Genomic DNA, 27,920 nt, shown 5'->3' with positions numbered 1-27,920 from the left:
GTCTGTTACATCCTCCTATGCTTCATCTTAAGACTGACTAAATGCTGACTTTGTGCCCTCAACATCAAGCCAGTTTCCTCCCTACCGGTCCCCCGTCACCACACTTTGCTTAACATCCAGTCCGATTAAGAGTTCTAGAGAACCTGAAAGCTTGCTCACTACGTTGGACAGTCAGGAAATAAAGGTATTGCCCAACTGTGTGGTTTGGGATTTTTCTTATGCACACTTTAAAGGTGAACAACTTTATTTTGTTATAAGCTTTCGTGGACAATAATACACTTCCATTGCAATTTGTTTCACTTGATCGATCGACTTTGTTCTAAGAGGGATTTAGTGCAGCTTTATTCTGTTTCTGAAACATAAACTGGCCAATTTGAGCTTTTTATCTTTCATGGCAGGGCCTTGACACACTCAAAAAGTATGTTGGGCTGGCTGCAAATGCCGTTTCCTTAAGTGAACAATGAATTTTCAAATATTAAAGAAACGTAGATGAATCATTCTTAATATGCCAAGAGAGAAGCAAGAGGTTTTGTTTGTTATTTGGTGGAAAGGTTTTCCATCTTGGAGAAAAGCCTACAATAATGTCTCTGAATCTGGAGCATCACTGACGTCACTGGCTTGTTGAAATGCCAGACAGGAGGTGGCAAAGAATTTATTTTGAGACACTGCCCTCGCTAGATTTTTAAAATGGATGCAGAACCATTAAGCTGTTTGGTTTCAGCTCTTTTTCCTGATACTTCTGTTAAATAACACAGGCTGCTCATGAATTTTAGAGTACAAGGAGGCTGAAGTCTTCTCCCATAGGTTTTTGAATACTGCAATTTTACAAGGTAAAGAGTACAAGGATGAACATTTGAACAAGGCATAGCATTGCTCAAGTACCAATAGAGCATAACCACTCATAGAGAAACCCCAAGTAAAGCACTCCATTTGCAGAAATGAGTCGACATTGCCTAGAGTGTGGACTGGGGGTGGGCAGAAGGTAGATCTGGATCTATCAATAGATCTCTGGTTGATTTGCAGTAGATTATATTATTATAAACCACCCTGAGGACATTTGTCAGTTGAGCAGTATATAAACTGGATAGATAGGCAAGGATTTCTGTCTCCTAATTGTTTAACAGCAGCAACAAAATGACTCCCCCAACCCTAAATTATACTTCTGAAATGAAGAAAGCTTGGGGAAACCAGGAGTGGCTTTTCTGTGGAAGGACTGTAAGCTCCAATTTTAAGTGTATGGCCTGGTTGGGTTGTCATTACATGCAAGAGTATGGCCGAGTATAGGTTGTTGTTGAATTGTGGGTTGTTGTTGAATTGTGGGTTGTTGTTATGTGCGAACCCTGCATTATGGTATAACTATGGGTTGTTAATCACAAACAACCCAGGAAGAGAACCCATGGTTGGGTGTTGGGTTGTGAATTCTGGGTTGTTCATGATTAACAATCCACAGTTAAACTATAGTGCAGGGTTCATGCATAATGACAACCCATGATTCAACAACAACCCATACTCGGCCCATACTCTGGGTTGCTGTTACGTACGAACCAGGTCTTTTGCACCAGGCGCCTGTTGGTGGATCTTGGGATTCTAGTAAAAACAAAACAGAGTATATCCTGCAATAGAATTAAACCTGTTGATGAATTCTAACTTGGCAGTCTCTCGCTCTACTCTCCCCCAGTCTAAAACAGCTGCTTGCTAGCAACATGAGGCCATATAACAAGGATCCTAATCCAGGGACCAGACCCTGCAACAAATGCAGAAGCCAGCTCTGTCTTCATATCTACTCTGGAAACCCTATTACAGGATCTAATAAAGTCACCCATAACATTAGGACCTCATTCCCTGGCTCATCTTCCAGTGTGATCTTCTGTCAGCAATGTCCTTCTGCATTCTAATGGGGCAAATGGACCAGACTCTGTGGAAAAGAATAAATGAACACAAACCTGACATCAAAAATTGCAGTATTCAAAAACCTATGGGAGAAGACTTCAGCCTCCCAGGACACTTTTACTGACCTCATGGCAAAGGCAATTCAAAGGGAGATAAGAATGTGAGACTGCTGAGTTAGACTTCATCAACAGGTTTAATGCTATCACTAGAGGCTTGAATTGGAACAGAAGATTTTTTAAAACCGCACTACATGTGTTGATTGGCTCACCTAGGACCAGGATGTTTGTGTTATCAGCAGCAACTGTTTTCTGAATGGCCACTGTTAATAATATGACTGTCGCTGTCAGTACTTTTTGCATTTAATTTCCTTCTGACATCACTGTTTACAATTCGTCCCCCCTCTCCCTACCATATGTAGTGTATATAAACCTAGAAATTTCTATAACACTTCATGCTTCTGATGAAGTGGACTATAGTCCATAAAAACTTATGCCAAAATAAATGCATTAGTATTTAAGGTGGCACAGGACTCTTTGTTGTTTTTGCTGCAGTAGACTAATATAGCTACCACTGGCGAATGCTGGCAGAGAATCTTCCTTTTCCACCTCTGTTTTCCTTCCTTCTATCGTCTCCTGAAATTCTCTCCTTTTGCTTTTTTTAAAATTTCAATCACAGTATTAAAACCCTGTTGGTTCTTGCTGATGTGAAAGAAAAACAGAACTGTTGTCTTTGCTAAAATGTTCATAAATATCATTTACTTTAAAAATGTCTAATGATGCTTCATTCACATAGATGCTCATGATGCTGTTTTTAATCATAAGAGATATAGATACTTACATGAAGCATACCTGTTTTTATGAGTACAGGTGACCAAGCTACATGGTCTTGCTAGTATCATATTCTGCCCCCAGGCAGTTTTCAGCTGCTTGCTCAAATGTCCCAGGTTCATTATCTTTATGTTGCTCAGAAGTAACATTTTGGATCCACACCAGGGTCTTGTTGGTGGGTCTGTGGCCAAAGGAACAAGCGCTCTCGCAACTCAGTGCTCCAATAATATGCCACAGACAATCGTACTCAAAATAACCTAGGGATCTCCAGTCTGGGTTACGAACTATTCTGAACACATAGGGGCATACCCTTTCCAAAAGAAAAAAATAAAAAAGGCTGAACTCTTAGTTAAATTTCAACTCCTCACTCGGCAGGATTCTTCTTTGGGTCTCAGTTTTGGTGGAGGAGCGGATTAGCTGGCTTGTGCCCACAGCTGGTTTTTCATGCACATTCCTCTGGTTTTTATGCCCAGATGGCCTGGAGAAATCATCTGCCTCACAGAGGTTGGTCTTCACCCTTAGCATCACCATGGTTTTGGAGTTCTACATGATGTTTTGCTCAGCACACTTTTCTTCTGCATCAAAAATAAATAAATACTTATGTTTGTTTGGTGTCCTTGCTAAGCAGTTTATTGATGGCAAACAGGCAGATGAAGGACAATATGGCTGTAAAGAGAGTTGATGGTATGTGGAAGCGAGAGCTGTTGCAGTGGGGCAGTGGCTGTGTTGCTTTGTGTTGCTGGGATCGCTTTTCTGCCATTAGCTGGAAGCAGAGCTAAAACAGAATCTGTGCAACTCCGCCAGTGGGCAGCGGCTCCGCTGGTCGGGTGGGGGGCACATCCATCCTGGAATGCTTCATGAGTGCAACCATACTGCTGGTGGTGTCCCTGCCAGTGGCAGGCCCTGAAAAGGTGGGTCCCAGGGGCGGAGCAGGGGCAAAACAGAGGTGGCCTCGGATCTGTTGAATCCAAAGGGCCATCATTCATTGGACAGGCCCTGGGGCTGGCCCCCTTTCTATGCTAGTCTCAAATTGGAGTGACTAATTCCCCATCGTCTAACTAACTGGGGGAAATAAAAAGGAAATAAAGAACCACATGGGACAAAAAAGAGAGAGATAATTTTGCCCATCCACCCCTCCTCCTCTGGCTGACGTGAGCCAGCAGGGCTTTGGAAGTGGCTGGTGACACCCCCATCCCCCATTTAGGATTGCTGTGGGGATGGTGCAAACACGGCTATTGTGAGCATCTATAGTTTCTATAACTCTTCATGTGGAGCAACCTTTGTTCTGTTGCTGGAAGCTTTGCAAAACTGTGTGCATAGAGAGTTAATTTTTTACTTTAAATTATACACTAGGTTTCTAGAATTTGCCTCAGACAAACAAATCAAGAGCAACCCTAAATTGATAAACGGGTTTCTGGACTGTGTGTGTCAAACAAAACATTGATTCGCCCATTAACAATGAAGAATCCCATGGTCCTGTTATGGTAAAGAGCCCTTTAAAGTTCAAGAGACTTATTATGGCATAAGCCAGCCTTCCCAATGGCCATGTTGGTTGGTGATGATTCATTCATTCATTTTTTTACATTTCTATAATACCCAGTAGCCAAAGCGCTCTGGGAGGTTTACAGAGATTAAAACCCTAAAAATATAACATAATATAAAACCATTTACATAAAAAAACAATTTACACAATGAAAAATAAAAATCCCAAGATCCATTAAAAACCTTATTATATGCTGTTAAATGCCTGGGAGTAGAAGAAAGTCTTAACTGGGTGCTGAAAAGTGGACAATGTTGGCACCATGCTGACCTCACTGGGCAGTGTTCCAGAATCGGGGGCCACAACTGAGAAAGCTCTTGGAGGAGGGCCTGGGTCATACAATCATAGAATAGTATCACAGAATAGTAGGGTTGGAAGGGGGCAACAATGCCATCGAGTCCAACTCCCTGCTCAAGGCAGGAATCCAAGTCAGAGCATCCCTGACAGATGGCTGTCCAGCCTTGTCTTGAATGCCTCCAGTGTGGGACGGCCCACCACCTCCCTAGGTCATTGGTTCCATTGTCGTACTATTCTAACAGTCAGGAAGTTTCTCCTGATGTTCAGCCGGAATCTGGCTTCCTGTCACTTGAGCCCATTATTCCGTATCCTGCACTCCGGGATGATCGAGAAGAGATCCTGGCCTTCTTCTCTGTGATAACCTCTCAAGTACTTGAAGAGCGCTATCATATCTCCCCTCAGTCTTCTCTTCTCAAGGCTAAACATGCCTGGTTCTTTCAGTCTCTCTTCATAGGGCTTTGTTTCCAGTCCCCTGATCGTCTTTGTTGCCCTCCTCTGAACCCTCTGCAGTTTGTCTGCATCCTTCTTAAAGTGCGGTGCCCAGAACTGGACACAGTACTCCAGATAAGGCCTAACCAGTGCTGAGTAGAGGGGAACTAGTACTTCCCGGGATTTGGAAGCTATGCTTGTATGAATGCAGCCCAAAAGAGCATTGGCCTTTTTTGCAGCCACATCACATTGTTGGCTCATATTCAGCCTGTGATCGACAACAATTCCAAGATCCTGCTCGCTTGTAGTGTTGTTGAGCCACTTATCCCCCATCTTGTAAGTGTGCATTTGGTTTCTTTTTCCTAGGTGCAGAACTTGGCATTTATCCCTATTAAATGTCATTCTGTTGTTTTCTGCCCAGCGCTACAGTCTATCAACATCACTTTGAATTCTGTTTCTGTCTTCCAGGGTATTAGCTATCCCACCCAATTTTGTGTCACCTGCAGATTTGATCAGCATTCCCTGCACCTCCTCCTCCAGGCCATTAATAAAAATGTTGAAGAGCACTGGGCCCAGGACTGAGCCCTGCGGTACCCCGCTCGTTACCTCTCCCCAGTTGGAGAAGGTCCCATTGATAAGCACTCTTTGAGTCCGATTCTGTAGCCAACTGTGGATCCACCAGATCGTTGTTTCATCTAGCCCACTTTGAGCTAGTTTGCTCATCAGGATATCATGGGGGCACTTGGTCGAAAGCTTTGCTGAAGTCGAGGTATGTTATGTCCGCAGCATTCCCACGGTCTACAAGGGAGGTGACTTGATCAAGAAATGAGATCAGATTTGTCTGGCAGGATTTGTTCTTGACAAACCCATGTTGGCTTCGAGTAATCACGGCATTGTCTTCAAGGTGCTTCCAGATGGAGTGTAGTATAGGGGTAGCTTTAGACCAGGAGAGGCACTCCATCAGGCATTGCATCCCAACCTCTGTAAAATAACAACATTAAAGAAAAATAAGATGCTTGAAGAACATGCTGCCCAAGGCTCTGAGCAACGCTGGGAAGCGGGGTGAAATCCGTTGAAACTTCCCGCAGCCCCCGCGCGCCTTCCCTCGCCGCTTTCCGCCAGCGGTCTCTCGGCGCTCAAACGCCTGCAAAAGTTTCCAAGCTCAGCAAACAGCCTTAAGCCGCAGAACTTCACCTCCCAGTGCGCTCCGCGGCCCGGCCGCTCCGCCGCCCCCACCCGCGCACTACAACTCCCAGCATGCCAAAGGAGGGGCGGGCGCGCGGCCCTCTGGGGCGCGTAGTCCGCCCGCTCGCCGCCTGCCGCGCGGCCCTTGGGTCGGCGGCTTGCGGAGCCGAGCGGTTTGGCCGCCCCCCCCCCGCGCTCCCGGCGCAGCGCGCCTGCGCGGCGTCTCGGGGCCGGCGAAGCGGGCTCTCGGCGGCGCGCCTGCGCACTGGCGACTCCGGAGGATCTCTCGCGAGGAAGGACGCCATTATCGCAGCCGCCCGACCAAACACCACGAGAATTCGGCAAGGGAAACGGTAACCTCGCTCGACTTGCGGCGGCCGGCTCAGGCTGGAGCTCGTCGGCCGGGGCTGCGGGCGGGCCTCGGCGCGGCTCCCTCACGGCGCCGGAAGGCCCGCGCGGCCCCCTCAGCGCGCCTCGGCCGCCGGCCGCGAGGGGCGGGGCGGGGCGCTCCGGCCCCGCCCGCCCGCCCGCCCGCCCGCCCGCCCGCCTGCCTGCCTGCCTGCCTGCCTGCCTCGCGGGGCCGATGGCGCCCCGGCGCCCCGCTCGGCGGGCGGGCGCGCGCGCGCGTCCCCGGCCCGGCCTCCGCGCCCGCGCCCTCCCCCTGCGCGGGTGCAGCCCGTCCGCCGCGGCCAGCGAGGGCGCCGGGCGCGAGCGCCAGGCTGGAGGAGGGCGCGCGCCCGCCCGGGCCGCGACGGGCAGGAGCGCGTGGAGGGCGCAGGCCGCGGACGGCCCTGGCGTCGCCGGGATGGGCGCGCGAGAGCCGCCGCGGCCGGCGGCCGAGACAGCTGGACCTCGGCGCGCGCGGGGGCTTCAGGGCGTGCAGCCGGCTGCGTCGCCTGCGAGACGCGTCGCGTCGAGGTCTCGCCCGGCCGGGGCCCCGCGGCCGGAGCGCGCCGGCCCCCCCGCCCTGCGCTCCCCCCCGGAGCGCGCTCACGTCCGTATCCGTTGCATCCGTGATGCTGTCCAGCCGCCTCGTCCTCTGCCGGCCCCTTCCGCGTTTGCCTCCCATCCTGCCCAGCATCAGGGTCTTGTCCAGTGACTTTTCTCTCCGCGTCAGGTGGCCAAAATATCTGAGCTTCAGCTCCAGTCTCTGTCCTTCCAATGAGCACTCAGGGTTGATTTCCTTTAGGATGGACTGATCTGACCTCCTTGCGGTCCAGGGGACTCGTAAGAGTCTTCTCCAGCACCACAGTTCGAAAGCATCGATTCTTCGGCGCTCAGCCTTCCTTATAGTCCAGCTGTCACAGCCATACGTTGCTACTGGGAAAACCATAGCGTTGATACATGTGGCTAAAGGCCGTAGTAACGTCAAGCACTAGGAGCAGGCTTCCCTGGCCATAACACAGCTTTGCAGTCCACACAGTTTGAAGCCAAGGGAGATGAGTAACCCGGGTGCGTGATGCATGGTGGGAGGAGACAGGCCGATAACTGTTCCTAACCGGCTTTGGACATCATGCTCAGCAACCTGTGAAGGAGCCAACTGTAGGCTGTTGAAGTGGCAGGCACATGGGACATACCACACTTGCTGTCTCTGACTCGCACATGACAACCTATCAGTTTAAACCATGGGTGGTGGTTACATGTGCCCCTGGTCTTCGTCACCCTCTTAACTTCCAGTTTCATCCTTTACTGCAAATGCTCGCCTTGAGGATTGTCGGGCCACAGTGAATAAAAAGGTGTACATCTTATGATTTGATGAGAGTCAAACCCTTCTATGAGTGTCATCAGAAGACTGGTTGAATATTTAAAACCATTTTCCCCAGCCTGGTGCGGTGCCCTCCAGATGTGTTGGAATATAACTCCTATCATCTCCAGCCAGCAATGGCAATGCTGGCTGGGAATAATGGGATTTGTAGTCCAGTGCATCTGGAGGGCATCAGGTTGGGGAACACTGATTCTGAACTTCAGTCATGCACACATGTTGGAATTACCGGTACATGAAACTGGCCTTTTATTTTGATTGTCACATGATGCAGAGAAAAATCTCGTATGTAAACTGTAATACATCATAGTCATTTTCATTTGTGGCCAAACCAAAAGCAATTGCATAAATGTACGCTTCTTTTTGTATTAGACTTGGCCTTCTGAATAAAATACGTAATTTTAGGATGAGCAATGAGAGAGTACCTGTTCTATTTATTTATTTAATTTAATTTCTGTACTGCCCAATAGCTGAAGCACTCTGGTTATTGCTTACTGTTGGTGTAAGTTAAGTGAAATTTGTGTTCTCCAGGACATTTTCCATAATTCTCTTGCAAAGAGATGCCAGGCGCTGTTGATAGGTGCATTGCACCTCTCTATTCTTATGGCTGTATGATAAAAATTTGTTTATAGTATACAGGACTCTCAATGTATGATGTTGTATAGAGTTACATTAGCAAAAAGGAGCTTACAGTTTAGGCAGCCAGGGCAAGGGAAGCAAAGGAAGAGTGGAGATGGGCAGCAGCTGTTGCAGTCATAAGGAGACGTAGCCCTCAAGGCACTTTTAGCAATTACAATATGGATTAAGAAATGAATTGTTCATGGGATGCTTTGGAGAGTACCAGATTCCTGAGTGCTCTGTCTCCATTTCTAAAGGCCCAGCAATAAGAATAAGAATTTCCCCCACAAATTACATTAAATTACATGTTTTCCCACAAATTAAAAGCTTCCACAGAGAGAAGTCATTTGCATGTCAAAGTTAAAATGCTAAGCCCCAAACACAGACTCATCAGCTGGTTTCTCTAGATAGGGAGAATAGAAGGTGAGTGAATGGCTCCAGTTTAGCTGGCAATAAATGCTCTCAGAACCAAGGCTTACGGATACAATCATGGCCAGCAGATAAATGTGTATGTACAAGGTGGGGGGCAAATTTCCTTGTAGTAGAGTGGATATAGCTAAGTGGTGGGGCACGTGCTTTGCAAATAAAAGGTCCCCGGCTCAATCCTTGGCAGCTAGGAACACAGGAAGCCGCCTTGTACTGAGTCAGACCCTGGGTCCATCTAGCCCAGTGCTGTCGACACTGCCTGGCAGCGGCTCTCCAGGGTTTCAGGGAGGAGTTTTTCCAGGCCTATGTGGAGATGCCAGGGATTGAACCTGGGATCTTCTGCTTGTAAAGCAGGGGCTCTACCACTGAGCTACGGCCAGTTAAAAGGATCAGGTAATTGGCAGAGACCTCTGCCTGAAGCCTCAAAGAGCTGATGCCAGTCAGAAGAGACAACAGTGGGCTAGATTAACAAACAGTTTGGTCTGGTATAAGGCAGTTTGCTATGTTCCTCTGGCAGCCTGTCTGTGTATACCTCACCTTGAAAGATGACTGAGCCTGTTCTTCCTCTTTTTGCTAGAATCCATTGCTCCTTTTTCCTGTTGTGGGTCAAGATAGCTCCTTCAGATTCTTACCAATATCCTTTAATCTTTAGTGCCTTAAGCAGAAAAAGTAAAATGAAGGAGTTTGCTGTTTGGAATAGCAGCAACATAGCTCACCTGGTTTCTTCATTTTGAAACACATCGCATTTTGTGAGGAGATGTTGGTTCTTCACCGGGTGGCGCTCTTCCCTTGGAAATTCCAACTGGCTCATATGTTATCCTGATAATGCAATACAAATTTTGATGTTCCAGCTATTCAGTGACTGTAGTGATTACTTACAAATAGCTTTTGGGGTTTGTTTGTTTTTTGGGAAGTTGTGGGAAATCTGAAGGATATTTAAAGTACAACATTCGTTAAAATAAATATTTAAACTCAGAACTGTTCTGCTGTGTAATTTGTTTTGATGATGTCAATCAAACTAGTTTGGCAAAGTTACGCTATAATCTACGTTCGGATTCCCAGAAGCGGATTACAGGCAATCCAGGGCAATTCAAGTACAAGCAATCTCTGCCCCCTCCTCTTGCTGTTTGACCAGGATTGTTAAAATAACCATGAGAAGTCCAGGCATGACTTTTGCAATCTGAGCATGGATATGCTTATTCATACGCAAGTCTTGCTGAGTGAAATAAGCCCTATTCTCCACATGTGTGTCGAGGACTGGAGCCTTATTTTCTCTTCTTAGTTTCTTCTCATTGTCCTATTAACTTTGGATGAAAAAACGTTTAGACATATGGTTTAAAATGTTGAAACAGTATGTTGGAAATGTATGAGAGTGCACCCTTGGCAGTAACCGTATCTAGTATTAGATTTATTTTAGATGACCGAAGAACTACATTTCCATCCCCTTCTGCCTCTTTTTCTTCCTCTTCCTTTCTCTCCCTGTAGGGCTGACTTCCAGTCCCACAAGGTTCCTTGCAGGATAGCATCTTAGTTGCCCTGCCCTCCCTGCTGAAGGAGAAAAGCCATCTGTATTGCTGGCTCCTCCTCTCTGGCTAGATGCTATGAGCCCCCAGCCCCATCTGTATATGTGGGACAGGGCTTGGAGCATGCAAATACCATTGGGGAAAAGATTAAGCAAGGCTCATAGCAGGGCTTTTCCCAGTCCATTGGTTTCGGCTTCATGCCACGGATAGGCATGAAGTCGATCTGGGTTCTAGTCCCCACTTGGCCATGGAAGCTCACTGGGTGACTTTGGGCCAGTCACAGACTCTCAGCCCAACCTACCTCACAGGGTTGTTGTTGTGAGGATACAGTGGAGAGGAGGAGGATAATGTAAGCCACCTTGGGTTCCTTGCAAGAGGAAAAAAGGCGGGATATAAATGCAATAATAAAAAATAGGCAGTGATACTCTAGTACAGCCTTCTGCAACTGGGCACCTTTCAGACATGTTGGCCTACAGCTCCCATTACCCTCAGCCAGCATGGCTATGCTGGCTAGAGACTTTGGGAGTTGCAGTCCAACACATCTGGACGGCACCTGGTTGGCTAAGTCTACTTTAGTATCACCTATTTTGTATCTGAGTGCAGCAAACAACATAGCAGCTGTGTTCACACAACCCAACAACTTACACACAAGGTTTAGTGTGGGTTGTCATTGAACTGTGGGTTGTTGTTGAAACATGGGTTGCTGTGGTGTGTAAACCCAGCCGAGATAAACCATGGTTTGTTAACCATGAACAACCCACAGTTCACAACTCAACAACAAACCATGGGTTCTCTTCATGGGTTGTTTGTAGTTAACAAACCATGGTTTGTTAGCATGGCTGGGTTCACACAACACAACAACCCATGGTTCAGCAGCAACCTATGGTTTAATGACAACCCACACTCAACCTATATTGGAGTGTGGGTTGTTGTGTGTGAACCCAGCCAGCATATTTTTCTTATCATTTATGTCAATTGACAAAATTATGTCAGTATACAAATTATTTTCACTAAATTTTATGAAAGTAAATAACTTAATAGTTACCCTGCCCCCCAGTAGTGTCGCATCTTTAATTGGCAATCTTCCTACATTAGTTTAAGGCTTCTACAGTTTTCTTTTAACTAACTACACACACACACACACACAGACACACACACAGGTCATGGAGGGTAAATGACAAATTCTGTTATTCTCCACTATCACTTTTCTGAAGTATCACTTTTCTGTGGTATTCTAAAAATACCTTCATTTGAAGAGTTAGTCTAAATAGTTCATGTAATTTGAAGTAAGATCTGCCCTGTTGGTTCTTGGATCAGTAGGCACAAACACATTTTGACTTGCAGACAAGTTAACTACTGTGGAATGTTTCTTTCCACTTTGCTGTGAACATCTAAATACTTGGTCAAGAACTTTGGATAAACATGAATAATTTTGTCTGCCACAAGCCTTCCCATTTCAATGCTAGTCATACCTCTTTACCCCAATAAGGGTAATGCCAAATAAGCATCTTACTTGCTGCTAATATTTTTGCAGATGATTATAGCTGGAAGCTTAGAAGTTAATGCTTCAGCCTTCATAAATAAGTGACATGGAACAGGTTTTGTCTGGCCTCTCTCCATGCAGCTATGGTCAAGTGTCCTTAATTATTCTACTTGCTCTTGCCTTATGTCCAGGGACCAGTATGCAGGGAGGAGAGACAAAACTATTGATGCCATGTAGATTCCATGGGATACTATAACATGGTGGTGGTGGGGGGATCATAAGGAAATTAAAACCTTGGCTGCCCTGTTAGGAAGGACAAGTGATGACCGGGTATGTAGAAGGGTGAACAGAGCCAGTTGCCAAGCTTATTATCTGTAGCATCTGTCCAAGTAGCGAAGAGAACTTTACCTTGTATCTGCACCTGACCAGGAAGCTGGGGAGGGTGAAATTCTCACCGGGTGGGCAAATGCTACAGATGACTGCTCTTGTGTCTGTAACATCCCCCATGGTAAGCTGCTATTTTGTAATGGTCTTCTGTATTTATTTTCAGTTGAGGATTCGGAGGTTTTTGTTTTGAGGTTGTTTCAAAAGAACAGTCCCCATCTGTTTGGGTAAAGAATTCCGGAGTACTACAGCCAAAACCCTTTCCTCGTTATTCTAGATCATCTATAGCAGTGTTTTTCAATCTGTGGTATTCATACCATCTGACATAGTATGAACTACCATCAGTTGAAAAGTACTGATCTATAGGTCAGTGTGTGTTGCTGGAGACCACAAAAACTATATAATTTACACATGTGCTTATCCTGGAATGAAAGATTTTTGAGTCTGTAGTTTTCTCCATCTCTCCAAATCTTGCCAGGGGCTGTTGAGACTCTTCCAATTGGACTTAATGTCCATTTCATCCTTTGACCAAATAAACCAATCAGGTTGAAGTCAGTCTAGGATTTGATATCCCTGTCCTCCTCTTCCTAAGTGTTTATTTAGCGCTGTGCCAAGCATGGTGCGGAATACGGAAAAGGCATGGTCCTTGCCCAGGGTGTTTCTAGAATGAAAATAGACCAATAAACATGGCATGCATACCCAGACTGATTTGGAATGGGCTTGGGATTCTCCCTAGCTACTATCTATGCCCCTTTAGGCTGTCCACTTAATAATTTGATTATCTGAAAGATAGTCTCCCCCAATCTAATCCCGTTAGAGAACTCTGATCTTCAGGAGAAGCCTGCTGGCCATGCCACATCCTGCAGAGTCCCGTTGAGCAGCAACACGGCAAGGGGCTTTCTCTCGCCCTCCCTCTGGAATGACCTCCCCTCTGCGATATCAGGCACCAATGATTATGTGCTTCCTATGATTATTAAAAACTTACTTGTTTACCCTGGCTTTTCCCAAGCATTTTCTAAATGTTGTGCTTTTATAATGTATTGTTTTATAATTTGTTTTAAACCACGATTTTTAAAATGGCAAGCAATATATAAATATTCTAAGATAAAATCAGTAAACTACAGACCTAATGAAAACCATTGTTTTTCACTAACGTCCATTTTCAAGCACAATTATAAGTGCACCGTGCCCTTGATATTTTTTCTTTTTGTGAAACTATAATTTCTACCTCCTGTTTTTCCAGAATTACAGGATTTCTGTTGAGGGCTCTCATCACCCAATATGGTCTGTGCTTTGGCTACTGAGCCTGTGTCTTTGGCCATTAGTGTATATTACTTGGAGGCCTAATCGGTATGCTTTGTGTAGAGTGTGATCCAGTTGCTTCTTGCATTTCTAAGCAGCATTGAAACGAGAGCCTGAGGGCACAATCCTATGCATGTTTAGACAGAAAAAAAGTCTTGCAACTCCCAGCATGCCTCAGCTAGTACTGGCTGGGGCATGCTGGGAGTTGTAAGACTTTTTTTCTGCCTAAACATGCATAGGATTGCACTCTCAGGCTGCAGTCTTATATAAACTTTCCTGGTAAAAAGTCACATTGAACTCAAGGGGGCTTCTGAGTAGACACGTATAGGATTGCACTGTTAAGGCTGGAATATCAGCTTGTAGGAAAAAATATGCACATTTAGATTTCTGTGTAGGACTGAAATAATGTTGACCTTTGCACAATGAAATATACAAGGCAAACATATTTTGCCCTAAAGGCCACGAGACAGAGGGCTGTTGTTAACGATTAATTGTTTATTTTAATCTATATTTATCAAGTTGGAGGGGATGCTGATCTGATGGTCTACCCAGCAGATGAAATTGGAATCTAAATCCCAAACACTGTCCATTGTGCCACTCTCCCCCTAGTCCCATGCAATGAGATTGCTGGATACATCACTTTATATTCCAGGGACTTTACACAAGATAGACAAATAAGAGGGGCAAGGGGAGGATAAACACAGAAGTACAAAAAACATTTATTTTTGAATGTTACCATACCATAGACATTTTCATTTGGAATCTTCTGTTTTAGAGAAGACATCGTACAGCTGGGAAATGTACAGAAAAGAGCAACAAAAATTGTTTAAGGAGTTCACCTTTCCTGCAAGGAAAAGCTGTAGAAGTTGAGGTGTGTTTCAAAAGAAAGGAAATGTCAACTGAAGGGGATATGTTAAGAGCGTGGAACAGTATTGGAACTTCGTGTCACTAAATGAAATTGATTGGTCAAGAGGAAGTACTGGGCAAAATAATTGATGGAATTCATTGTAATGGGATGTGATAATGGCCACTAGCTTAGATGGCTTGGGAAAATTCATGGTGAAATCAGTTGAGATAGCAAAATGGAGCCTCCCATGTTTGGAAGCAGGACAGCTCCAAATGCGAGGCGCCAAAGAATAGTAGAATGCCATCATTGTTGTGTGTGCTTGTGAGCTTCCAGAGGCATCTGCCTGGCTGCAGTTCAAACAATGCTGGATTTAGATGGGTTTGGTCTAATCCTGCAAGGCAATTCTTGCATACTTACTGTATTTTGCTGAATGCTCAGTTGCTGCATCTGTTAATAAACGCATAGATCTCATAGAATCATAGGGTTGGAAGGGGCCTACAAGACCATCTGTTTGTACCATAGTAACACTTGGCTATTTTTCTAAAAATTAGTCATAGATCTAAGTCTTGGCTTATTCTGGTCAAGAGACCCTAATAGGTTCGCTATAGAAATACTTGGCTGTTGTGAGACTTGGGCTGCAATCCTATGCATACTTCCTTGGGAGTAGGGTCAGTTGAACTCTCTGGGACTTAGTTTCATGTGGGCTGCATATCCAAAAGAGGGCATTGGTTGCCTCTCTTGGTATCTTTTTTCCTTATGAAGGCTTTTGTGCTGCCTAGAAATAGAGAAGTTTGAAAGAACTTAGAACTGAATGCTGATTCATGCTCTGTACTGTGTGGTATTTTAAATTATTTATCATGTTCTTGTTTTCAGAGGATAACCCTGTGAGTTAACTGTAACAAAGAGTCTTGTGGCAACTGAAGGCTAGAAAATGTATTCTGGCACAAACTTTTGTGGACTGTAGCATGTGGTGAAGTGGGCTATAGTCCACAAAAGTTTATGCCAGAATAAATGTGTTCGTCTTTAAGGTGCCACAAGACTATGTCATATTTTGATGATTAGTAAGAATGTAAAGTATGCAAACCAGGGTTGGAAAAACATTTCAATTTCCTAGGAGCCAGCATCCAGTATTTAGGAACAACTTCCATAAGGGACTGAGAAAATATCACCATGGCCCACGGCCAATACAGAAACAGAACTGAGCAGAAGATACTAACATTTCTTGGATGCCAATTCAGTGATTTAAGCTCTTGGTTGACTACTTGCCTACTTGCCTGGGATTTTCCCAGCCTAGGTGCAAGCAGTTTTGAAATACCTCTGTATGGGAGCAAGAAGGAAATAAAAAACCTACAAGAGCAGCAGCCTTGAACATGCCTGGGCTTCCTTTGTAGTTTTCTGTGCTGCGTGAAATCTCTCTTTCCAATTAGAATCCTTTTGAGGTTTTGCATTTTGGTTAATTCTAGCCTTAAAAGTGGCGCACAAAAGGCCCTCAGAGAGTTGGCAGGGCTCCAACTTACAACGCGGTTAACCTTTTTTACTAAAGGGCTGCTTTTTATTATGTTATTCTTATTAATCAGTGTTACAATATGTTGACATATGATGTAATTGGTTAGGGAGCAATGGGCTAGCATAAGATGACTTAAGATCTAGCTGCCAACGGGTCTGGAGATGCACGCCAAGTTTAGGGTTTATAAAGTTAGAACAAATCACAGAGGTGAGGGTTTGTAAAAGAGCGTTGTTAGCCACTCACGTCAGAATTGGATGTGGGGCCAGTAGGCTACTAAAGGATGGAAGGCTTGGCTGCTCTTTGGTGCCTGAGGAAGGAAAAATGATGTATGAAATAACCATGACAACTGTGTATGAGAATGTTCATAACTTTTCACTGGATTTATTTTACTCTCATTTGGAATGGGCTTGTTTTGGTCCAAAGCTTTTCTTTTTTAATACCAGGAAAGCATTTGTGCTTGTGCAGTAAATTACTACAATATCACAAACATGCGTGATAGAAGAAAATTAGATTAGAAAGCTCTTTGGCACTAGAACAGCCAAGAATTACACTTCAAGTAAATACGCTTTAAGTACAGGAAAAATCTTCTTTGTATCTTGACAGGTGCCTCCATTTAATTAGTTTTCTTTTATTTTATATGGGTTCGAACAACTGTGACAGGTTTCACACGCTGAGTACAGATTTTTGGATCAAGATGTTGAGATTCTTGGATGTTGAGATTCTAGGATGGAATGTTAAGATAGTTCAAATTTATCTATTAGAACTAGTTCTAGCCCTTGACAAAACTAATTCTACATAGAATTGGAAAACAGTGTCCAATTCCTAGATGGCATCATCACATACTAAGGAGCCCACCCCATGAAGGAATGGAAGAAATGTTTGCATTCTTACATACCTAAGCAACCTGGTGCCTGGGATTTTTCTCTAATTGTGGTTTTACTCTTACTGGCAAAAAACAGCAGCTGTGAAGGATGTACGTGGTTTTTACACTTCCCTGTATTTGCTACAAAAACAGCAGAATAATAATAGAATCATAGAGTTGGAAGGGGCCATCGAGTCCAACCCCCTGCTCAGTGCAGGAATCCAGCTTAACACATCTCTGACAGATGGCTGTCCAGTCTTTGCTTGGATACCTCCAGCAACAGAGAACTAACTGCTCCCTAGGCAGTTGGTTCCATTGTCTGACTGCTTAACATTAGGAAGTTTTTCCTGATTTTCAACCGAAATCTGTCTTCCTGTAATGGAAGCCCATTATTTCATTTCTGACAGTCTTGGATGATAGAGATCAAGTTGCGGCCCTCTTCTGTATGACAACCATTTAGGTACTTGAAAAGTGCTATTTCTACCCCCCCCCCCCCGGTCTTCTCAAGGCTAAACATACTCAGTTCCTTCAATATTTCCTTGTGGGACTTTGTTTCTAGTCCAATCTCTTTTTAGAAGAAGAGATTGAGGCCTGGTTCTCATAATGACAAGCCTGAGTATGGGTTGTTGTTGAATTGTGGGTTGATGTTATGTGCGAACCCTACACTATGGTTTAAGTATAGCTTGTTAACAATGAACAACCCAGGAAGGGAACCCATGGTTTGTTGTTGGGTTGTAGTTAACAATCCATAGTTCAACTATAGTGTAGGGTTTGCACATAATGAGAACCCACATTTCAACAAGAACCCATGATTCAACTACAACATACTCAACCCTTACTCAGCCTGTATTCTGGGGTGCCATTATATGCTAATCAGGTCTATTTGTGACATGAGCTTTCATGAACTTCTTTCCATTTTTGTCAGATGTTTTATGTTTCTTCAGAAGTAGTCCCATTGAATTGATACTCCGTACTAAGTGTGGTAAGAATTGCAGCCTACCTGTGTTAGACATGAAGGTGTCACAACATAGACTAACATGGTCCCCCCCTCCCCAGATTTGCTACAATTTCCCTCAACTTAATATGAAAGAAGCCATTTTGGTTTTGCAACATGCCCCAAGTGGAGATGTCTAGAGATATGTGACATGACATCCTGATGAAGTCAATTTCAGAATCACTGTTGATTTTCATGAATTTAGGTTGCTTCCTTAAACTGGGATCTGAACCATGCTTGCTTGGAAGCTGGTTCCATTTAAATCAATGGGGCTTATTTCCAAGCTACATGCATTTTTAGAATTGAGGTGCCAGTAAGGAATGGGTAATTGACAGCTTGCAAATCAACCCTGGCCCAATTTTTCTTGGCCTTTGGACAATTAATGAAATTGAAGAAAAAATCAGTTTTCATTAAACCGAACAGCAAACACCTTGTTAGTGTATTAAAGAATAATAAGCTATTTTTGTGGCTTTGGAGCAAAGTGTGGAAAAGACGTCTGTGTCAAAGCCCAAGGCAAGTTTTAAAGCATTCAGAAAAAGATCTAACAGTGCTATCCATATATGGTACCAAGTTGAACTTGAAATGGATAAACCAATCCAATGCATAAAAAATAAACTTGCCATGAAAAGGAGGGAAAATGCTTTCCCTACTATACAACAACAAAACCGTGCATGAGTAACAAAGTAAACTGGAAGTGTCCTCATGCATTGCTCCAAGCTGTCTCCATTTGCAGGACTGGGGCTGGCTAGCAGGAGCTTATTGTCCACATTGAACAGGTATTCGCAGTGAAGGCTATGTGGGGCATCCCACATATTTAGGGGCAGTCTCCCTCTGAATACCATTTGTAGTGGTGGGGTCAACAGTAGGAAAGGCTACTGTGGTTTTGTATTTACACACTCGCCTGGTAGCCACTGGTAACAAGAAATTCCATGCAGGTGAGTGAGCAGGTTGGCAACGTAGAAATGGAACACTACATCCCTCCTCTGCACTCATTAGGTTCCTGGTGGAGGGAGCACCCCTTCTCCGTGCCCAGTATAGAAATGCAACAGGCTGCTGGAGGATGGATGGTCTTCTCCGCCCCTCCTCTTCCAGCCCCAGACAGTAGTAACGTTTGTGGGCTTGTTTACAAGGCTTGACTATTGCCTTCTTGCCCTGCTTCTGAGCTTCCCAAGAGGGACCTGGTTGGCTACTTTGGTTGGCTACCTAAAAGATCTTTGATATGTCCCAGCAGGGCTATTCTTATTTCCTTAAGCTCTGTGGAAGCCCCATTGAAATAAGAGGAGCTGCACAAGAGCCCAGACATTCTCCAAAGAAAGATAAATTCTGGCAGCTGGTCCAGAATGTTGTGGCCAGACTGTTGACTGGGGCCAGTTACAAGGAGCACACGACTCCCTTGTTACAACAGCTTCACAGGCTACCTGTTTGTTTCTGGGCAGAATTCAAGTGCTGGTTATGACCTGTAAAGCCCGATACGGCTTGGGACCAGGCTACCTGGAAGATTGCCTTCTCCCATACAAGCCTGCCTGGGTTTTAAGGTCTTCAAGGGAGGCCCTTCTTTTGGTACCACTGCTGTCAGAGACACGTTTGATGGGGATGTGAGAGAGGGCCTTCTCAGTGGCTGTTCCCAGGCTCTGGAGCTTCCTGCCAAGGGAGGCTAAGCTGGCTCCCTCTCTGTTGTCCTTCTGCCCGCAGACAAATATTTTTTTTTTTATTCAAGTAGGCCTTTGGCATGTAAGCTGGTATGTTGGGTGGGTGCTTTTATTCTTTTATTGTTGTGTTTTTATTTTTTTATTTTTGGTTCTTATTACGTTTAGCAGCCTTAAGTACCATTTCCTTGGTAGAAAGGCAGGGTATATAACAAAGAAAGTAAGAAAGAAATTCCAAAGGTCCCACCTTCAGCTAAGAAACATTTGGAATACATCTATGACAAAAGGTGCAAAAGGTACCTGACATGATAAAAAAACACACCCTAAACTAAACGAAGGAGCTGGGCCAGCTGGCTTTACAGTGGAGTTCTATAATAAGCTTCATATGATTCAAGCTCCCCAAATGTTTTTTTTTTTTAAAGGAAATATAGGAGACTAGGTTAACCTCTTCTCCCTTGGCAAGATGCAATATGGATTCTTACATTCAATAAAGATCCAACATTACTTGAGACTGATCCGCCTATATTTCTTCTCAACACGGACGATAAAATTCTAACCTCTGCATTGGCGAGGAGATTAAATAAAACATTATTCAAACAGATCAAACTGGGGTTTTGTAGAGAAGGAACTTATTTAAAAATAGTCACAAAACGTTCAGTGGTGTTCATAGATGTAGAAAAGGCCTTTGATAGGCTGGAATGCAGTGTGGAGGGGGAGGACATGAATGCTCCAAAGCATTATCCTAACAATATTTTTCAACGTGATATATAATCACCCAGGATGGTCGAACATCCTGGTGAACAGTAAACATTTTAAGTGTGGCTCAGACATCAAGCTAAAAGCCCAAGTTTATGAGGCATGATGAAAATTTATTGTAGCTGCATTGTGAACTGCTGGGGATTCTGGTGAGTCCAGAATTATGTAAGTGCTGCACAGTACAATGTTCACTGTGCAGCACTTACATAATTCTGGACTCACCAGAATACCCAGTGGTTGTAAAATACAGATGCCTAAACCAATGCTGTTTTGAAACAGAGGAATTGTATCGATTTAATCTGTGCATGATTTTGATTGCCTTATGAGTAAAGTAAGATGAAAAAGGAAGATTTTGATTTGGCTTTGTCCCTTTCATAAGGCATAGATTGAACAATTCATTCTCTTCAGCCTCTCTTCTCTTCAAGGGCAGGGCTTTCAATAGCATGTGCAGTTAGTGACATTATGAAACAGTAATCCTAGCACAGCTGTTTTATTATGTTAAGACTGGCCGGTTCCCAGGACTTCTGAGAAATGGCAAACTTAATCTGCCAAAATGATAGAAATGGCAACCACATGCCCTAAATCTCTTGCCAGATCGCTTGGGCATGTTGCCACAGTGAATGCAATCATAATAGTTTTCACGGTGATCCGAATTTCAAATGAATCTCTCTTGGCAGCAGAAGTGTTTTGAGTAAACAGCTTCGATACCGTGTGGTGTCCTCATTTGGAGGAATTTAGAATGCATTTCTTTTCTTTTTTTTGTAACGAGCAGCTGCTGCCTTGGCTAGTCCGGAGGCCTCAGCAATGCTGTGGTGTGTGTCTGTCAGTTGTGCTCCACCTGCCTGTGTTAATTGCATTCCTGTGTTTGGGCAGAAGAAGGGAAAAGGGGGAAAATCGTGCATAGTTGGCGTCGATTCAGTGCCAGTGGTTAATGATGAATTGCCATTTCCACTGGCAAACCAGGTTTATCTGGCCAATATTCTTTTCTTCAGGTATTAAAAAAAGACCAATCTGCAAGTCCTAATGTGTGTCATCCCCCGCCCCCCCCCAAATCTCTAACTGTGGGAAATGCAGATGTGAATTGCTCCAGTGATTTTAATTCAGCTTTTGGATGCTGGAGATTTCCCTTAATAAGACCTCTAACAATCCCTGACAGGGAACTCCAGAGGGACAGTGTTGAAAAATATTTGGCTCTCTAACTGGAGCCGAGGGCTGGGATTGGAATCGAATATTGCAGGAGCTGAATTGTGGAAACTCTGGAGACAGAAGAGAGAAAACTGATTTAGCTCGAACCAAAGGAGCTTCCAAATCTCATTTTGCACTGACAAAGAGGTCCTATAAGAATGCATTGCTCTTGGGCACAATTTCTCATATGTATGCATATAGATTATTTATTTATTTATTTATTTATTTATTTATTTAATAAAAGCTCTGGGTGAGCTACAGCATATGTAAAAGTCAAGCTTGAATTAAGATGCTAGCAACAGGGAACACAGTCCAGCCCAATTTAATCACCGCTAAGTCCTGTTGATTTGAATGTGCTTAACTCTTTCATTGAAATCAGTAGGAGTTCAAGACCCTCAGTGTTGGCTGGGTTGTGTCCACATGTAAGTGAACAATAAGAGGGTCGGGGAAAGTCCCATTAATGCCCCAACCTCTCTACCAGTGTTAACCATAGCCCCAAAAGAAATGATTGCAGCACTCCTGGAAGTGTCTTGGCCCATGATGCATCTCTGAGAGGGAAGGAGTCCTGCAGTTTTGCAAATGCCACCATCTCCTCTGTGTCCTGGTCCATACCTGGAAAAGACAAGGAGACTCCCTGGAGGAGGTGGCAGAGCCCGAGTCACTCTGTCAGTTGACTGTAATAACTGCCATTTCCATAAATAATAGGACTGTAATATTTACAGAACAATCTTATGGTCCTTGGGAGAGTGTCCCAGGGACCATACAATATTTCTGACTCCCCCTCCTGAGACACTTTTATGACCTTGGGAGGGGGAATCCAACATCAGATCCTTCCCCCCTTTACTCCGCAGCCGCTGCGGAAACTACCACAGTGGCTACTTTCCAAGGTTGCAAGACCAATCTTGGATGACCTCATAGAGGTAAAAAAGGGGGCTTTCCAGTGGGTGGGGAAGGGAGGGAAGAGGCCAAGATCCACAGGATCCTATGGCCTCTCAGTTGCCATCTTCAACTACTGCTGGTAAGTGAGTTGTATGGGCTCAGAGGAGGAACGGGAGGTGAAATCGCCTTTGTCATTCTTCCTGCCCTACCTAGCTCTTGCCGTCAGGGCATAAGAGGGACGTACGGCGTAGGAGTGATGAAGAATTGATTGATCTGCTAGCTGAATTGATTAAAACACACCCTACTCAACTAGAAAGCTTTTCCAGTATATAATTTTTAATACAAATGCTCATAAAAACAGCAGATAGCAAGCACCATCTTAAGTGGCCCTCCCTCTTTTCTCTTGTTCAGAAGAGACTGCCACTCCTAACATTATGCTTTCTAAAACAGTTGATGTCCTTGTCTTGCTTCAAAAGTAATGCATACACCCATTTGCAAATTTAATTGATTAAGGCTTTACTCCTGTACCCACTTACCCGGCACTAAGACCCATTGGACTCAGTAAGACTTTACTCAGAAGTATAGAATTGCAAGGTTAAACTAACTGAAATTAATTGGCTGAGATGTCTTTAACTGGCTGACAACCCTAATAAATAGGCTTTGGATAAGTTGGTGAGGGGACATCCCTCTTTCAGCCACTGTTCCTGCACCTCTTATGGCCGTTTATAGTAGAAAGTGGTTGCAGCTGTGTAGTGGTACCTAATCTCAAGATGAAGTGCTTTTGCAACTTGCTTCCAGTTAGAGTGATAAAAGAGCACATTTTCCTTCTTTCATTGCATATGTATGAGTGGAATGGGGAATTCTAACCTTAGCATTTAGTGACTGTGAGTACTGAACCAGGGGGGTTGTTGCCTGTTGTTGCTGTCAGAGGAAATGCTGCGCTAAATAACTGGTTGAAACCTGTGCTACGAAGATCAAGTGGATATTTTCTGTAAAAATGAATGACAACTAATAATGCCTTTGAAAAACCTAATATAATTTTAACATAAATATGATTCTTACTTCCACTATGGCATGTGGTGAATGTTACAGCTGCTGAGTGACCACAGTTTTGCCTTATGATGTTTTACAGAATCAGATTTGCATGAACTGACAGATCTGTTCTGGTCCAACACTGCTGCCTGTTTCTGAATGATGACAGAACAGGATTTAGCTGATGTGGTTCAAATTGCTGTGGAGGACTTGAACCCAGATCATCCAGGTATGTTGAGGGAGGGACACACAGTGGGAGTTGTGATGCAAAGAAGAATAAATGGAATGGGACCCCATGCATTGTTGTTGGCGGTGTGAGTTTAGGGATGTATGATGCCGGGAATTCTGTTCTGTTTAAGCCTGACGGGATTTCACAGTGTTTCGATTCTGGTAAGCGATGGTTGACTGTAACAATTTCTTTTGTCTGTATTTTTTTGCACATTTTTTTCAGGTTTTACATTTGCACAAATGCGATGGTTCCCCCTTTTTTCTGGATCTTTAAATTTGCGCAGATAGGCTTATAAGTTTTTAAAAATACGTTTATTATTAGCGGTCTTTTGCAAGTCCTCCTATCCCTGCTGTAAAAATTCTTGTCAGTTTCATCCTCTCCACACACTACTTCTTGTCAATTTCATTCTTGACTTCAGGGTTTGCCTTACTAGGGAACACCTTTTTTATTTAAAGGAAGGCTGCTTTACTTTACAAGCACACCCACACTCAAAGCACCTCCTTGGAGCAGTAAGTGGGATCCCAAAACATACACAAATGTCGTGGCAAAGCAGTATCAGGGGAGGGGTATGCAGAGCAGTAACACAGAAGTGAAAAGGGTGGGGGCTCAATATCTTTCTCTTTGCAGTGTCATCCTCTGGCTATTAAGTCTTGAACTGACACTTGCATTAGAAATGTTTTACAAGGACATTGACATTTGTAATGCCAAGTGTCAGTTCAAAGCTTAATAGCCAGGGGATGGCACTGCCAAAGGGGAGATACTGAGCCCCCACTTTTGCCTCCGTGTTATTGCTCTGCTTGAAATTTGCGCAATCCCCACCCCCCCAGCCCCGTTACTGTTTTGTCATGGCATTTGTGTGTGTTTGCTCACTGCTTTTAGAACGTGGGTTGGGAGCGGATGTGCTTGTAACTTGAAGCAGCCTTCCTTTAAACAAAAAGGTGCTCGCTAGCAAGGCAAGCCGTGAAGTTGAGGGTGACATTGACATGTTATTTGACAAGTACAAATTATGGCTCTGCTGGGCTAAAGGAAGTAGTGTGTGGAGAGTTTGAAACTGACAGTGATTGTTACAATGGGAATACATAGCAGATAGGCAGATGTGAAAGACCACCAATAATAAAGATATTTTTAAAAATTACAACCCCATGTGTGCAAATTTAAAGACCCGAAACCCCCCCATCCCCGCGATCTCAATCATTTGGGCAAATTGCCACTACCATTTTAAAAAAGAACACCGAAATCTGCACATTGGATCGACGCGCTACAGATCGAGTCGATGTCAGCAAGGGGAAACGGAACAAAATCTGCCAGGGCTGAACCAGTAAAATCCATTGAGATTTCATCCTAAAAATGGAATTCTCATACAACTAGTCTAAAGAATGTCATTTTCCTTTGGAGCGGAATGAAATAGCGATGTGGTGGAAATTGGCCACCTCCCAACCTGAGCTTTCAGCCTTTTTCTCCTGGTGTCCACCTGCCTGATGTACCTCCTCCACCTGGTATTTTACTATGCCCCAAAAGTGTCCTTTGTGAATTTCTTATGATAATGAAACATGGCGGCCAAGACTGAGGTACTGGCAACCATCAGGAGGTTTCAGAAACATTCTAATGGAAGAACTGGGCCAAGTGAAGAGAATTGGCAGGCCTGATGTTGCCTGTGAGGAACATGAATCTAGAACTTTGTACTATGCTTGTTACCCTGAATCAACCATTTGAGACACCCTCATGTAGTAGGTAACTCTTGTTGTGAAAACAATTGTGGGGAAAGAAATTTCCCTGCATGCCCTCAAGCTAGAACCTGTCCTTGGAAGGTTTTTGGCTCCATTCATTGTGTGGCTTTCAAACTGGCCGTCATGATTTTATGCCTTTTGTAGAAATATTGAAAATGGTTTGCTTTGTTTTTATTCTGCAGTTGTGTTGGAAAACCATGAAGTGACAGACGAAGATGTAGAGCCGCCTTTAAAACGCCAACGGATAGAAATTAATTGCCAGGATCCCTCAATTAAGGTTGTGGCTGTGGTCGTTTTTGTTGTTGTTCAAAAAGCTCAGCGAGTACTGGATGGATAGGGTTATGTTTTATTAGGGCACAATCCTATGTATGTTTAGACAGAAAAAAGTGCTACAACCCCCAGCATGCCCCAGCCAGCATGGTTAGCTAGGGCATGCTGGGAATTGTAGGATTTTTTTCTGTCTAAACATGCATAGGATTGTGCCCTTATGGTCTAAAGTCCTTGGGGCGGCCCGACGCAACCACAGGTTTACCTTGTTATAACAGACAGGCATGGAGACAGAGACTTGAGATGATACGGATGCAGTTTGCTCTACTTTCTGCTCTCTAAATACAGACTTCATCCATTTATCACAGAGAAAGCTGTTTTTCTTGCACCAACTTCTGTACCTGTATGGAGTACACATGAGTTTTCGAGCTATGAACAGAAATCACGCATGTGAACTTACAAGAAACAATCAGCTCAGCAAACAATCATTAGCAAGTACTCTTGATTGGTTAGGATAGTCTTGAGCAAGAAAATACACATTTCAGCTTATAGTTTGCCATATACATGGCTGACTTTCAATCCTTAAAGGAAGTTATCATCATAATGCAGTGATGATATGTTATTGTTAAGTGTGTCCTTTTTACCTGATGTTCCAAGGTTATGATCAGGTAGAAAGAATCCATATATTTGACTTGCCTTTGTAGTCCTGGTGGTTATTCAGATGCTTATTACAGCAGCATGGAAGCCCATCCTAGCATATTGGCTCCCGTGCTCCTAGCACTAAGTGTTTGTTTATGGGCTAACAAACAGGTAGTAAATATGTTTGCATCATTAACCTTTCAGAGTCTAAATATCGTACTGTGCTTTAGCTCCTTCTGCAGGAAGTTTCTTAATGGTTTGTTAACTGGTTAATTTAAGCATTTATTTTTTTAAGTTGTTTTTTTTTCATCTTGAGCAGCTGCAGCTAACTTGGGCTCAGTTAGCTTCTTCTACGCTACTTTTAACCAAAGCCCACCAGGGGGCACACTAGAAATTTCTTAAAGAAAATTAAGTGTAAATCGAAGGGCAATATATTTTTTGTTATAAACAGGGAAGAGGGAGGAGATACTTTTTAATGTTGCTCTTTAGTTATTTCTTTAAGCTCACTGTTTTCAGTACAATAATTACAGAAAAGGGGTATATAAATAAACATGACTTGCTGCAGGACACAAACCATATTTATATCCTGCCTTCTTGATTTATTTGCAAAAACATTCAAGGTGCCCAAGATAGTTCAATTGAAAACACATCAAAACGTAGAAATAGCAAACTAGAAAAACAGATAAAATGTCAATTTGAAGTCAGACCCAGGATAACAAATAAAAAACATGCAGGCCATGAGTATACCAGAACAATACCGTTTTTACCTGATGTTGGATTGTCATTAAGGGGATTAGCTGGAGCTCCTGGAACAGGTAGTTCCACAGCCTGGTCCCTCCAGTGGAAAAGGACCTCTCCTGTGTCCCTGCTAGTTGTGTCTCTGAAGGTGGTGAGACATGGAAAAATTGGTCTCATGATGACCTTAATAATCTGCCAGGACTGAACGTTTCCTTTTAAAATGAAAATATTTAAATGGAACTTATTGAGTGGAACTATGTATTTTGCCCATTTTTTAGAAAAAGATGTTGGAACACCTGGGGTAGTATCCAATGTGACATGAGCGCTAATGTAAATGACTTTGCACTAGCGTAAGTGACTTCTAGTGCAATCCAAATAGCGTTAGCTGGCGTGGCAGGATTTCCCAGAAAGAGGTCACTTATGGTAGTGCAACGTAATTTATGTTAGTGTTCATGTTGCATTGGATACTGCACCTGGAATCCACTGCACCTGATCTGAGATGGATGAAGCAAAGGCACTCTGAATATCCTTATTATTTCTTTCTTTTGAATAAGGCTGAAGTGTGTTGGCATTCGGAACAAAGTCTTGGAGCTTAGCCTCAGATTTTAATCCTGTTTCTTTCCATTATTATTGTGCACATTTCTATGGTGATTTTTAAAAATCCAACTCCTCCTTTTTTATTAAGTATAGTACAGTTTTTATAAATGACTCCTCCTTTGCCCCACCCTCCCCAAAGGGGCAGCCTGACGTTTTAGCCCGGCTGTATCATACCTAGGAGGAAGAAAAAAGCTAAACTTTATTTGAATTTAGAGTCTTCTAAATTGAGACTGGCTTATAAGCTGCCATAATGCTGTGATATTCCATCAATTTTGTGGATGATTGCATTTAATGACTGAGCAGCCTGATAGTGCTCCTTGAGTACACGTAGTATTTAGATGAACCTTGA

At 43.8% G+C, this 27,920-nt stretch overlaps 1 protein-coding gene and 1 non-coding gene across 12 annotated transcripts in view; one reads left to right on the top strand and one right to left on the bottom strand.

Moving 5' to 3' along the window:
- Positions 1-6,261: 6,261 nt before the first annotated feature.
- BANP (BTG3 associated nuclear protein) overlaps positions 6,262-27,920 on the top strand; it is a 224,704-nt gene continuing 203,045 nt past the window's right edge. For 3 of the 11 annotated variants that reach the window (XR_014784712.1, XM_084812804.1, XM_084812805.1), the window contains exons 1-3: positions 6,297-6,521; positions 23,475-23,603; positions 25,513-25,607. Coding sequence is in view for 10 of the 11 variants with exons in the window: in XM_084812804.1 (XP_084668930.1) it covers positions 23,534-23,603; positions 25,513-25,607 (165 nt within the window). In the remaining variant the exon portion in view is untranslated. Of the gene's footprint in view, positions 6,522-23,474; positions 23,604-25,512; positions 25,608-27,920 lie in introns of all 11 variants that reach the window. The other 8 variants (XM_084812800.1, XM_084812799.1, XM_084812798.1 and 5 more) reach the window with 8 other exon arrangements.
- TRNAV-UAC (transfer RNA valine (anticodon UAC)) lies at positions 9,283-9,351 on the bottom strand. Its single transcript has one exon. It is a non-coding gene; the product is annotated as a tRNA-Val (tRNA).

Source organism: Heloderma suspectum, chromosome 8 (assembly GCF_057233095.1).
Source record: "Heloderma suspectum isolate Gila_16-S chromosome 8, 16-S_ref, whole genome shotgun sequence".
In the NCBI taxonomy this organism is placed as follows: Eukaryota; Metazoa; Chordata; class Lepidosauria; order Squamata; family Helodermatidae; genus Heloderma; species Heloderma suspectum.
Note: the sequence above shows the minus strand (reverse complement) of the source record. Positions and strands in the feature narration are given on the sequence as shown.